Below are 15,325 nucleotides of genomic sequence, written 5' to 3' on the forward strand. Positions count from 1 at the left end.
GCTACATTTAAGTAAGTTTCAAGACATGAAGAGAATCCCCCATTTATTGCAGTTAGAGCTGACCTAACTTTGCAATCTTGAGTATAAAATCCTCCCAAGTATTCTTCTGATAATTCAACATATTGATCTCCAGTTCCCTACATCCTCTTCATTATCTCCTTTGTAAATGAGAATTGTTCTTGCTTTTCAGGACACATAGTGGATTGTGATTAGTTAGATACATGCAAGTGAAGATGAGGGACAAAATCACAGAAACCTTGTCATTTTTCACTGCTCTCATCGAGACTCGGTTAGGTCCTGGGGCTATATCTATTTTTATCACTGTATGGTGTCATTGGATTTCCTTGATTTTTTTTCAGAATTGTATGTTTCATCTAATTTTAACTGTTCTTCTTTCAAAATTTTCATATTCTGTATGCTCATTTTAATTTATTTTTGAATATCCTGACAAGAATGCTTCATGAAGTTTATCCTGTGTTATTTTGCATTGCTTTGATAACCCGTTCTGCAAGATGCTATGGATTGGTTTTCATCGCTGGTTGTATAAATCAAGTTGGCTTTTCTGGTATGCAAAGTTTTCTCTCCCTTTTTCACGTATTCTCTTGAAGCTGTTGCAGGGTTACTAGGCTGTTTGGAGTATATGTTATTTCTGATTTATGCATATGCTCACCAAGATGAAGGATGTTCAGATTCTGGTAGCATGTTGATCAGCTTCGACAAAAACACATTAAATTTTTCAACTTCCAAATCGCTTTCGAGACTGCTTTGAAATATATTCCGTCCCTCTTCCAATTCGTTGTTAATGATATTAGCAGTCAGGGGGTGCCAGAATCGCTTTCCCGTGCAAACGGCTCTCGTAGCTTGTGACGTCACTGTGAGGACACTTCTACAGCATGTTCTAAGTGGTAATATTAGTAAGCAGTCTCCGGTCAACTGTTTAATTGTTTATTGCGTGTGTATTAAGTGAATTAGTGCAATATGTGAGTGAAGTTTAGATTACGTCATTTAGTCGAAGGAGGTAGTAAAATCAGTGAAAGCAGGAATAACTGCATTGTTGCAGAGTGTAAAAATATGGCCTATAAAACTGAGAATGTAATTTATCACGGCTTTCCAAAAAAAATATTATATATGGACTAAATGGATGTTGTGGTGTCAAGGAGCTGATAAAATCAACCATAACACTGCTAGAATTTGTTCTGAACCATTTCCTCCCCCATAACAATGAACGAAACTTAAAAAACAAACTGCTGGGCTTGCCATTAAAAAAGGAAATTGAAGGCAGATGCTGTACCCTCTCAAAATATCCCTAACTGGCATAGAAATTGGATCCATTACTATACTGAAATTCTGAATAGAAAAAATCTGAAAATATTATGAATAGGTTATTCCTGTTACTATATTTCCTTCTGTCTATGATTTTCTACCTGTTCACAGAAATTATTATATTAGGTTCTACAGAACTTCACCAGTCAACGAGTACAGACATGATTCTCGAGGTAGCTGACAGTAGCAAAGAAGAAATCATTCTGCTGAAAACAGAAATATAGAGACAGATGACGGAAAATTTGTCATTAAGGAAATAATTTGTGGCCCTGAAAAAGTCCCAAATTACAAAATATGCTGTACCTTTTACGACATGATCTCTGCACCATTCAAAACAAGAAACATGTAGTGAACTGAAGTGTGTCTGGTCATGTTTCTCTCCGGGCCAGATTCAATCCCTTCTGAGCAAAAATATGAGAGTGAAGTGGGGCCTCCAGGACATTGCAAATGCCCTTAAGAGCTCTCTCTCCTTAGACATATGTTTATTTGCAAAAACAGATATATCCTCTACCTTGTCGCAAACCTTTCAAAACTGGACCAAGCATTTAAGTGTAAACCTGAATTCTGACACAGGTTCTCAATCTCATTAAGGTTAAAGGCAGAAACAATTAGGCACTTACGAAAGGTAGTAGTTATCAACTTTGATGAAATGAATATAGATGCTCGTGTGTTACGATATTCATCTGATGACGTGATTTTAGGTCCGCATAATTCCCTGGAATTCACAACAAAATAATATCGCTGTATGTGAGAACAAAATCATTTATTAGGATTAGACGAACCAGAAAAGATATATGGACTTCTTTTAGAATTTATTTTACGTCGCACCTACGCAGATAGGTCTTATAGCGACGATAGGACAGGAAAGGACTAGGAGTGGGAAGGAAGGGGCCGTGGCCTTAATTAAGCTACAGCCCCAGCGTTTGCCTGTTGTGGAAGTAGGAAACCACGGAAAACCCTCTTCAGGGCTGCCAACAGTGGGGTTCGAACCCACTATCTCCCGGATGCAAGCTCACAGCTGCACACCCCTAACTGCACGGCCAACTCGCCTGGTGATATATGGGCGTTTTACGAAAGAACGCTGTGAAGAAAAATCCTCTCTGGCAAATACAGTAGAGACAATATGTGACACTTCCGGATTTAGCCTTGTTAAAATGGGAGACAATTTGCAAGTGGCGCTCCTAGTGGCGTGACCTGGAAATTCGCGCTAAATTCAAATATCAGTGGAAATGTATATACGGGAATGGATAAATAAATTACGTCTAGAAAGAAAGTGTTACTAAAATATTAACTTCAAAGTTGTTAAAGCAATTCTGGATAAATGAATGAAGAATTATTTAACAGGTTATTATTTAAAGACTGAAAATAGACATATAATCAAGATGTGAAATGGACTGCTGTGAAAGGGCTTGATCTTTCATTTATGCATTAATTTTTTAGCTTTAGCATACCTGCCTGAACTTCCACGGCTAGATTTGTCTTTTTTCTCATTTAAAAGCGTTGTATCATCACATTAGGACACTTGTCAATAAAAATATTGGCACATTCCTTACACACATGATTCAGTGAATTTACATTTAAGAGCTGGACAATTTTCCTTTTAACTTGAAGCCTACTAACAGAAAGAAAATCTATATATTTAGCTGCAAAAACATTCAAAATTTCCCTATAAGCAATACTTACCATTACATTAGGGTAAATCAAATTTTTCATCATCATATTGTTTCAACAAAATATGTACATTTCATAAATCATCCATATTTTCTTCATTGCTTGACAACACATTACGGCATTCCAAATGGGGTAACTTGGAACACAACCAGCCACACACATATGCATATGTATTTTTCTGGATTAAATCAAAACCCACAGATCACACCTACAACAACACATCGGTATTGAAGGTTACCTGCTGCACTAATACAATACAATAAGCTTATTATATTTTAAGCCAGTTAAAATATGGGTCACACAGGTCAGAAGTTTGGGAAGTACTATAAAAATATCTTTGTAACTGGAAGAATATATATGCAAACACGGTATTTACTTGCATTTTCTTGTCACGAGGGAAACGGAAGAAAGATCGCGAATCTTTCTGCACTTAATAGTTCTTGCAGCCAAACGCAACACCTATCTTTCCATTCATATTGATAGGAGATATAAAAGAATGACACATGCTACTATTTACTTATGTCAACTTATGCAAAAGCATAAATAACGCCAAAAACTTCACAAACAAATACACGTGCTCTTATGACAGAAACAGTAACTCCAGGTCACTCCGCTAGACAGAGCTCTTATTCGCTGTCCCTCGATATCTCGCAGAGTGTCGCGTATTGTCTCTACTGTATTTGTCTCTGGTTAGCATTATCATAATTTAAGGCGAGTTAATATTTAATCTTCAACAGAGCATAAGTCTAGATGTATAACAAAATATTCTTAAATTATTGCATTCCTTGTAACTTGTATTTATCTTTCTTTTGATGCTGCAATAATTAACTATAATAAGTTGGATACTAACTGCCCTTTATGTTAAGTTAAAAAGTGTTGAATTCACTATTTACCTCATTAATATAATTATTAGTTCGAGTACTTCGTTCAAAAAATGTTATTTTTCTAAATTTTGCAATCGCCGCTGTGAGGTTTATGTGTATCATTACAGCTACAGATTTTAGGCGCTATGTTTTCGTATTAATTTTAAATGATAAATAGTATGTCCTCTCAAGATACATGACTAAGTGGAGTGTAATTAAAATATCTAACAAAATTAACTCTAAAAACACTCAGCTAACTTTACCCTTCAACACATAATGCATTGAATCTGGCGGTAGCACTATCCTCAGGGTGACGTCATGCGCACCTGCCAATAGCAGTGCAGCTCCGTGGAATGGCATACCTGTTTGTATTCTAGTTACATTGATTAGCAATATTATGTCTAATTTGATTATATTTTGTTACTTGGTAGCAGTTTCTTGGGTGTCGTCGTGATTTTCCGTAAGGTTTACTGGAATATGTTATTAACAGCCTTTACTTGTTGTGCAATATTTTCTCTATGGGGAGAGGGATGAGCATTACTTCTACATATGTTAAGGGAGCAAAAATGGTGTGTGCATATCAGGCATGGAGTATTTGGTTTGCTGGAAAACAAACTCAACTTTCAATAGATCAGACCAAAGATCTACTAAAATTCAATTTGATAAATAAAATTATATAGTCACATATCAACACTACAACACACTAAAACACTCATACACCAAGAAGAAACATGAATATAATTTCAGAACTCGCAAAGATATGTAAAATTTGGGAGCATTAGATCAGACATAGTGATCACTTTCATGGCCTTCCATGGTATGAGCAAGTGTGACAAGTTATATGAATTTTGAATTTCTTTATTAACACTGGTAAATTTGAGAAAGCTTTCTGTACTTTGAATAGGCTCTGGGTTCACATCCGTTATCCCCCAGTGCCCGGGCCTGGACTAATTTCAGGTTACTTACCGTGATTGTGGCTCACTAACACAAACATGTCTGTAGGGGAGATAGAGGAACATGAAGCTGGGGATAACACTGTTCAGCAAACAGGGGGAAGTACTGTGTGGCTATAGTCTATCCGTCTTACTAATAAAAAGTCCATATACAGTTGTTTAACACTTGTATAGTTATACAGTGAATAAACCCTGTATAAGCGTTTTATATTTTTCTGACTAATAAACGTGGTATACGCATTGTATTACTATACAGCACATATACACTCGTTCCAAGGCGTAGGAATCTCTTCCTGCAGTTCACTGGCATTTTTTGCACGTTCACCGCCTTTATGATCGCTTCTGCTGGTTATCTACGAGCAAAACTTTCCGGAATGTCGCGCAGTAGCACAGCATATCAAAAAGGCAGTGGCAACACAAAGTAAGACAGCTGGAAATTGACTTCTACTGATATCAACACATCTTCAGCTTGCTTGTGTAATGAACGCCAAAAAATAAATGGAAAAGCTTAAGAAAAGATCAATAGCTCCTAACTGGGATAGTACGGAAAACGTAGGCAATTGTAATTGAATCGGCGAGTTGAAAAGTGTACACATTCCAAAATCCTTACTTTTCAGGAGAAAGGAAACCCTGTTTTGTAGCTAAAAGAAAGGTTTGATCAAAAAAGTTTCTATTAGGCATTTATATATCATATTTCTTCGTATTCAAGTACAAAGTATGAAAATCATATTACGTTTGGTTTTCAAGTTATACCATTTTTATGTCAAGGAATATGTCCCTTTTTATACTCAAATTTGAGAAAGATCTTTGTAGAGGTAGATAATCTATAATAAACTCGCAATTTCAAAAGTCTATTAAGCAGTAACACATTATTACACAAAAATACGCCCAACCATCATTTCTTTTATAGTCATTCATTGTCATTCCGTCTCTTTAAACTGTTTTACTTTACGAAGATGTCTAGCCTCCATAACCTCTGAATGGTGTGAATACCGTGAAGATCTTCAACGTTATCGTCCATTCTTTCAATGTGTGTTCAATGTTATATGGATAAGTCAAATATTTTACCACGGTTATATTACTGTAGACAATAAATACAATGAAAATAAACTGCTCACTCGTTTCTTTTTCCGCTACTCGCTGCTATACAGTGCTTATACACGGGTCCTGGTCTGTGTAAACAATTCAATGAATAACTATAACAGATGTATACACAGGAGGCTTATACACGGTTTATTAGTAACGAATTTCACATAAACGGTGTATAAACCTTGTATAAATGTTATACACCGTTTATTAGTAGGACGGTATTTTTCTTTCAGTGTATTACAAAATGAATGCATGTTATTGATTTTTGGAAGAAATTAATGTGCAGCAATGAATTAAAGCACACTGTGTACGACTTCATGTTTAGTCATAAAATAATAGCCTGTAATTAACAACAACACAGCAACAATCACTACTAATCTGCATACAAGTCAGTCACCCGGGTGGCAGATTTCCTATCTATCTGTTGTTTTCCTAGCCTTTTCTTAAATGATGGCAAAGAAATTGGAAATTTATTGAACATCTCTCTTGGTAAGTTATTTCAATCCTTAACTCCCCTTCCTACAAATGAACATTTGCCCCAATTTGTCCTCTTGAATTCCAACTTTATCTTCATATTGTGATCTTTCCTACTTTTAAAGAGACCACTCTAACTTATTCGTCTACTAATGTCATTCCACGTTATCTCTCCACTGACAGCTCAGGACATTTGATATTTATTTTTTTAACATTCCTAACAGTGTAATATTTAAATTTTCAAATCAGACCACTGCTATTAAGTACTGCATATGTACCTTTCACACAACTAGTAACCAACAGCCAACGGCTGATATTGTTGTTTTACACATTAATACCGAATATTGTTTTCCTTTCCCTTTACGCCTAAGTTAAATCACCAATTACTTATTGCAAGCAAGAATTCTCGAACCTAAGACTTCAGCCAGATAATTTGTTCCAATTTTTACGACTTTTTTACCTCTGATTAAGGTCTCATGTAACATTTTCTCAAATTACTGGAATATTTTTCCTAACATTCCAAATAATGTAATATTTAAATTTTCTAACAGACCACTGCTACCAAACACTGTATATGTACCTTTGTCACAACTAGCAATCAACAGCCAGTGGCTGATATTGTTGTTATACACATTAATACTAAATATTGTATTCTTTTCCTTAGACTGCTCCAATTGTAAATATGTTAATATTAAACTTAGTAATTATATTTCCTAACATTCCAATAATGTAATATTTAAATTTTTAAATCAGACCAATGCTACTAAGCACTGTATATCTACCTTTGTCACAACTAGTAATCAACAGCCAACAGCTGATATTATTGTTATGCACATTAATATCCAATATTGTATTCTTTTTCTTTTACGCCAAGTTAACCCACCGGCTTACCTAACCGTCGAATGGACAGGATGCGCGAGCCTGTGCCCAGCTTAACTACCCGTTGAATCGACGGGGTAATGCAGCGTCCTGCTTTATCGATGGTAAAGAGAAAGTAGTACGTTAAAAATTCAACAGATGGCATTACAATAATTCTTTATATCTGAAGAAAGTCTCTTCCGCTGTATTTGAGTCGTGTTTAAGGGAATAACTGCATAAATTGAAGATAGCATTGAGCTGATGTCATGGGTGTTCAGTGAGTAAACATGAGCACACGTGAGGCTATTCCCGAACGATAAGTCATGGATATTTTACTGAATAACGATTGTGAAGAAGTTTATAATATATCGGAAAGTTCTACCTGTGAATCTAGTGATGTGGATATGTTATCTGTGCTTAGTGAAGTTGGTGATAGTAATACGAGTCAATAAGCAGATGTAAATATTACAAACGTAAATGTTCCGACTCACCGTAAGAATTACTTGTTGAGTTTATAGTGCATAGTTCATATTTTTCACTGTAATGTACCACATTCCATTGAAATGATTATTTTTGAGTATTTCTATGAAAGTTTGACAACGTTTGTGCCCGTAGTTGCTGATATCATTTAAGCACACTCTTGCACGGACCTTATAAACACCAGCATTTAAATGGTAATTTAAAGATCCAGAACTGATGTTTATAAAGTAAGCGGATGGGTTAAATCGCCAATTCCTTATTGCAAGCCATAATTCTCTAACCTAAGACTTCAACCAAATAGTTTTTCCGCTTACTACGACTTTACTTCTGAATAAAGTCTCAGTTAACATTCTCTCAAATTGCTGGTATATTTTTGCTAACATTCCAAATAATGTAATATTTAAATTTTCAAATCAAACCTTGCTACTAAGCACTGTATATGTTCCTTACACAACTAGTAATCAACAGCCAACGGCTGATATTGTTGTTATACACATTAATACCGAATATTGTATTCTTTTCCTTAGACTGCTCCTATTGTAAAAATGTTAATATTACATCTTAGTAATTATACTTTAATTTTAAATCAGGTGCCTGATTAAACCTTGAGGAGGTACAGTGACTGATGATGCCTTCTATGAAAGGCGAAACGTGTCTCACATTCATAACATAACATCGATCAATTTCTAATTGTATAAAATTTTAATGTATTGAATAGGTGGTTAAATAATAAATTAATTGGCATCCTTCAAGTACAAACCACTTAGTCGAGCAGCTCGTCTCCTTTCTCGCACGTCTTTCCAGCCTAAACTTTGCAACATTTTTGTAACGCTATTCTTTTATCGGAAATCACCCAGAACAAATCAAGCTTCTTTTCTTTGGATCTTTTCCAGTTCTCGAATCAAATAATTCTGGTGAGGCTTCCATACACTGGAACCATATCCTAGTTGGGGTCTTACCAGAGACTTATATGCCCCCTCCTTTACATTCATACTACCACCCCTGAATACACTCATAACCATGTGCAGAGACTGTACCCTTTATTTACAATTCCATTTATGTGATTAACCCAATGAAGATCTTTCCTTATATTAACACCTAGATACTTTCACCCCATCAATGCAGTAATTAAAACTGAGAGGACTTTTCTTATTTGAAACTCATAACCTGATGTTTAACCCCATTTATCATCATACCATTGCCTACTGTCCATATCACAGCATTATCAAGGTCATTTTGCAGTTTCTCACAATCTTGTAACTTATTTATTACTCTATATAGAATAACATCATCCACAAGAAGCCTTATCTCCGATTCCACTTCTTTACTCATCATCCATACATATAAAATAAGAGTTTTGTCTGTACATTGCTCAGAATTTAAAAAGGATGGTATTTATGTATCGGTATTGTGTACAGTAACAAGGAAATGCACGTTTTAATTTTCCGTAATTTCTGTCTGTCTGTATGTATGTATGTACACGCATCACAAGAAAATGGCTGAAGAGAATTTTATGAAAATTGGTATGCAAAGTCAGGGAATAAGTTGCTACAATCTAGGCTATAAATAATTGTATTCATGCTGAGAGAAATGGTAGTTTAGGGGAAGGCCAAAAATTTAATTTTCAGATATTTATGTTATTAGTGGTCCTATCTTAATGAAAATCGGTATATGAAATTGGGGAATAAGTCGCTACGACCTAGGCCATAACTAATTTTGTTCACGCTGAGTGAAATGGTAGTTTTGGGGAAGGCCTAAAATTTAATTTTCAAATATTTATGTTATTAGTGGTCTTATCGATAAAAACTACATAATCAAAGTTATATAGTATTAAATTTCCGATCATTATACACTTTTACCGTACCGGCTATGATAACAATGTTCGTGAATTTCGATTTTTATTGCTTTAAGTCCATATCGGTGCCGAGTCACAAAAAATGGATGAACAGAATTCAAAGAAAATCGGTATGTAAAGTAGGGGAATAAGGAACTGTAGTCTACGCTAGAAATAATTTTATAAGACTCCCTAATATCACAGAATCAAAGGAAAACTGAATGTGAAGGTCTATAATATACAAAAGTCATAAAATTGATCAACAATAACATTACGTTGACCATTGTTTGTTGTGATGTGTTTTGTGTCGTCTGTTGCCACTTATCTCCAATAGATGGGATTACTACTGCATACCGAGTATTTGTTTAAAATTTGCTTTACGTTGCGCCAACACAGGTAGGTCTTATGGTGACGATGGGATTGGAAAGGGCAAGGAGTGGGAAGGAAGCAGCCATGGCCTTAATTAAGGTACAGCCCCAGCATTTGCCTGGTGTGAAAATAGGAAATCATGGAAAATCATGTTCAGGCCTGCCGACAATGGGGTTTGAACCCACTATCTCCCGGATGCAAGCTCACAGCTGTGAACCCCTAACCGCACGGCCAACTCGCCCGGTCGTACCGAGTATAACAGCCTGCTTGAATATTGGCGGGAAGTAGCTGGGGAGTTAGATAACTTTCTTCTTAAGTATCACATTCCTCTGGTTCATAAATTTTCTGATACTACTGGTACGTAACACACTGGTTCATCATAGCATTCCAGCTAATTAATATATCTGAGAACAAGATCTTAATTTCATTTTCAATCTCTGGTTTATTATTTGACAAACACAACAGTAAGTCCCTAGAATACATATATATAAAAACAAAAGCACACAGAAAGTCCCAAAGAGCATATATATCAATGTGAAGATAAAAATAAGAACATTGAAGTTAGTATGGAAGTTAATTTAATTGCCAAAAAGTACAAATCCATGTATTTGTATTTGTATCTATTTCTTTCTATACTGTAATAAACCAGGCCTGAAGGATATAACAGACTGATATGCAGATTACTCAAATACTTCTTCTTCTTCTTTACCCTCCAGGGTCGGTTTTTCCCTCGGATTCAGTGAGGGATCCCACCTCTACCGCCTCAAGGGCAGTGTCCTGGAGCGTGACATATTGGGTAGGGAGATACAACTGGGGAGGATGACCAGTACCTCGGCCAGGCGGCCTTACCTGCTATGCTGAACAGGGGCCTTGTGGAGGGATGGGAAGATTGGATGGGACAGGCAAGGAAGAGGGAAGGAATCGGCCGTGGCCTTAAGTTCGGTACCATCCCTGCATTTGCCTGGAGGAGGAGTGGGAAACCACAGAAAACCACTTCAGGGATGGCTGAGATGGGAATTGAACCCACCTTTACTCAGTTGACCTCTCGAGGCTGAGTGGACCCCGTTCCAGCCCTCGTAGCACTTTTCAAATTTCGTGGCAGAGCCGGGAATCGAAGCCGGACCTCCGGGGGTGGCAGCTAATCACGCTAACAACTACACCACAGAGGCGGACACTCAAATACTTCCAAAGTTAAATGTTAATTAAGCATATTAGCTTATCAATACTTGCATTACTCATGATGAGATACAGTCAGTCAGTACATGTTTTGGCTTGTTTCAAGCCATCATCAACTGAGCATGGTAAAGAATAATCATTCTCTGATAGTCTAAAAGACCTACATAAAATATAAATTAAAAACATATTAACTTTCTTGAGGGTGACTTAAAATTAGTAATGTTAACAATGTACATAAAATAACTGATCCTTCTTGGAAATTCTTTACATGAATGTCATGTTTAAACACTGCACATGAATTTGGTGATGAATGTGTGAATCCTCTGTTGTATTATATAAGTACTCGTTAGATCAATTTTCATAAAGGGAGATGTGCATTTTCATGGGGTTTGAAGTTGAAGAATGTGTGTTATTCATGGAATGGGGCTAAAAGCATATTAAAACACTGTACATTTGAGGAAATTCTTATAAATGAGTGCTTCTTGGTGAAGAGTGGTGGTGAAGGGTACCATGGGTGTTCTTGTCGAAAAGAACATCTTGTCTGAAAGACTTACTTTTGTTGGATGTGAAGGGCATATGAAATTTTGAAACAGAACGTAGATCTTGGTTTGATTGAGTTCTTCAAATAGAAGTAAAAATTTCTGAATTGAGATGTTGAGAAATGTAGATGCTGTGATCAACATGTTGTTGACTTGACAAAACAGATTCTTGATTTGAATGATATATGTTCTTGGAACAAATTGTATACTTCCTTTTCTTATCTTCTGATGTTACGTCAAGTCAGGCCACATTGTTCAAACAGATGAGTTTACAAAGCAGATGAACGTTTAGAAGTTGGCCCCACTGTACTATGAGTTGCCCATAGCTTGTGAAAATGTGACAGTTTGAGTGCTCAAAGTATAGTATGAAGATAAAGCTGGAATTCAAGAGGACAAATTGGGGCAAACATTTTAAACCTTTCCCCTTGTAAGTTAATTAAGTTCATTGTGTTAAGGCCTTCCTTCATCCTTTTATTTTGATGCTTTAGTTTAAATATATTATAGCTCAATGATTATAGTCTTTTACTTGAGATCACTACCTCGTCAGTTTACGATCCTGGCAGGGCCCACCTCATTTCCATATTCCTTGTCCTGCCCATGATTTAGTTGTCCTCTTTCTTAAATTGTGTGGGCTTTTGAATTTGAACTTTTTTCTTAAGCCATTATAAGGCTACATATTTAGGTTAACTTGTATGAGATGTGTTTCACTATGCTGTATAATGGATTTCCTACCTCCTGCATGGTATGCATTACAATGTTACCTGACTGTCAGACAATCTTAAAATAGTTTTCTGTAGTTCCCATTTCAAACCAAGAAAAGGATAAAATTGTGACTTTAATATTAATCACAGTCACTTCATCATCTATCATACCACCACTGAATTATAAATACTTTCACCAGGACCCTCATCATAGTAGCTCAGTGGGCTGATAAGTATAGAAAAATAAACTTCTACAACCACCTGTCTTTAAGATGTCAAATGTGACCATAGTACAAAATATATTGATCAGTAAAACAAGCTGTATTTTTATTACATGGTATGCCTGTTTCTAATACTATATAATTTACTCATTTTACTCATTTTATGAAGATAATAACAGGTTCAATGAAATCATGGTTACATTTATTATTACTTTAACTGAAAATGTTAATATTGTTTTTTTTCTTTTTTCCTTGCAGATTGAATTATTTCATCTCAAGTACATGTATGCTTGAAGATGACTTTTCTATTCAAACTGCACCAGTAGGTATGTGTATTATCACATTAGTTATATATATATAACTACCTATATATATAACTATAACTCTAACTACATATATATAAATTTTTAGTAGTAATAGTAGAAGTAGTAATTGTTCTAAGGGGAAAAGCAACTGAATTATGCATTCTCTGTACATAATAATATGAGATCTATAATGACAAATATTGTTTGGCAGGGTTGTTTTCTACTTTACTGGATGTTGAATCCCATATCGAACAAAATAATGTGAACAATGAACCCAGACATTCTCCAGCCCATGATGTGGGGAATGTGAGTATGGACAATGATCATTATGAGCCAGAAAATCGAGATGACCGGTGTTTATCTCCTGAGTTAGACAGATTGGAAGGAGAGTTTCCAGCTGTCCGTCACAGTACTGTTTTTGGGTGAGTTGGGTCTACTCTTGATTCCTATATTTATTATTTTCATTCCCTCTTCTTTATTCATACCAGAATTTCTGTGTTAATTCTAAGTTTCATAAGTTTTTAATTCATCAAATATTAACCCATTGAGCCCTGCATATTTGTTGGATTGAAACTGCATTGGCGCTGGGATTATTTTGGAGGAAATATAGTGTCGCTTCATATCATGAGAAATTTCTTAGTTACAAGACCATTAAAGATTTAAATATACATGAACACAAAAGGCTTCCATACCACAAACTGCGGAACAAGGAATACAGTAAAACACTTAATTTTATTAGCATCACAGGACCGTAGGCCTACTCAGTCCGCCTGCTGAGCTGTAACCCAGTTTTCTCTTTGCACTTTCTCTTCGATTTCCACATCTATTTGTTATTCAGGAGCATTGCTCACACTAGTACTAATATTACTACTAATTTCACTGAAAAAAAAATTACATTCCTAATCATCATTACTTCCTAAAAGGGGTTATATATCTGTAAATATCAGTTCTATACTGGCAGCCATCTTGTTTACAAGCGAATCTCAAAGGTAGAGATAGCCCACTTCAAACTAATATTACCAACCACACTATCGATATATATTACCAAAGAGCATATAACATTGCAAAGAAAGAGTCCCTACACAAATCACAAATGCAACTCACTCTGCCATCTCTTGAGCAAAAGTAGAATTACGTAGTAAAATGAGACAACGGAACAGTTCCGTGGTCCGGCGTTTGGTCCACCGAGACGAAGCACGGAACGGCTCCGTGGCTCGGGCCCAATGAGTTAAACAGGTAATCAGATACTGTAAATGTTTGTAACTTTTGTAATAAATTGGTATCATTTTCTATTGTCCATTGGTTGATTCTCTTCTGCAGCATAAAGTAAAAACAAGCAGAATTTTTGCCATTCCTCTGAGAAAACTTGAACAGTTCTTTATTACATCCATTGATTATTATTGCAAAGAACATACTGACTCATAGACCCCCCATATTTGATTACCTCAAACACTAGCAAAATTTGTAAATTGCATTGCTTGATTGGTCCAGACTTTCCATACATTTTGCATACGAATTCCATCAATTGACTAGTTTCTATTATTGTGTGTTTCATTTTCATTGATTTAGTTTTTCTTATCTGCCATTACAAAGCACCACTTACTTGTATTGTTGCATCACCTGATTGTTAGCAGCATGTGTACTATCTTGTTAGGAGATTAGAAAGATGTACACCATCACAAAAAAAATGCAGCATGTTTAATGCAGCATATCCAATGTTTACTGCAGAATAGACAGTTGTCAGAATAAACAGCAGGACTCAAAAATTATCTTCTTCAACGCAGCATTGGCTCCATTGTTGCGTAACATCTTTACAGATGATCAGCTGATCAAACCTGGTACCTGCTTCGTGTTTCTCCGCTGCAGAATACAATAGCGAATTTCCACTCATGCAAGAAGAGTTCATGTTGCTTTAAATGAAACTGGGCATATTTTAACAGGCTGCTTGAGACCAACCCCTGTCATTAAAATTTACTATCTGATGGGCTTAGTATATCCTGTTGTTAGATAAGGGATGGTTGTTGAAGTTGAGAAGATGAAGAATCACCGCACGTTTAGAAGTGAACCTCAACGCTCGAAGCTTGGGTTGAGAAAGAGCCTTTTGCAGATGACACAGCTTTAATTTCATCATCACCTGGAGTTTGCAGAGTAAACCTGCAGTGTATTCGTACATGAGGGTCACTGGTACAATAGGTAGGCAAAAATGATGGGCACGTGTGAAATTTTGGTTGAGGATGTTTTTTATATTATATCTGCCTCCACTGAAGTTGGTACGAAAGACAGAACTCTTTTTGGATTTTATCAATTCCATTCGGTAGATGGCTGAAATCAGAATTTTTGTAAGACAAGGGACAATTGTTGGTTTTATTCGCACCCAGAAGTAGTTTAGGCACAAATTTTGGTTGAGCTCATATAGAACAAGGGAAATATATGTGAAAATATGAAGTGATATATATTATTTGACGTAGG

The 15,325-nt window shown here is 35.9% G+C and overlaps 1 protein-coding gene across 1 annotated transcript in view; it reads left to right on the forward strand.

The window, feature by feature from the left end:
- The window catches only part of LOC136867230 (condensin-2 complex subunit H2), a 266,034-nt gene that overhangs the window by 126,000 nt on the left and 124,709 nt on the right, over window positions 1-15,325 (forward strand). Inside the window, exons 6-7 of the mRNA XM_068227053.1 lie at window positions 12,810-12,877; window positions 13,068-13,278. Coding sequence (XP_068083154.1) covers window positions 12,810-12,877; window positions 13,068-13,278 — 279 coding nt within the window. The remainder of the gene's footprint in view (window positions 1-12,809; window positions 12,878-13,067; window positions 13,279-15,325) is intronic.

Source organism: Anabrus simplex, chromosome 3 (assembly GCF_040414725.1).
Source record: "Anabrus simplex isolate iqAnaSimp1 chromosome 3, ASM4041472v1, whole genome shotgun sequence".
NCBI lineage: Eukaryota > Metazoa > Arthropoda > Insecta > Orthoptera > Tettigoniidae > Anabrus > Anabrus simplex.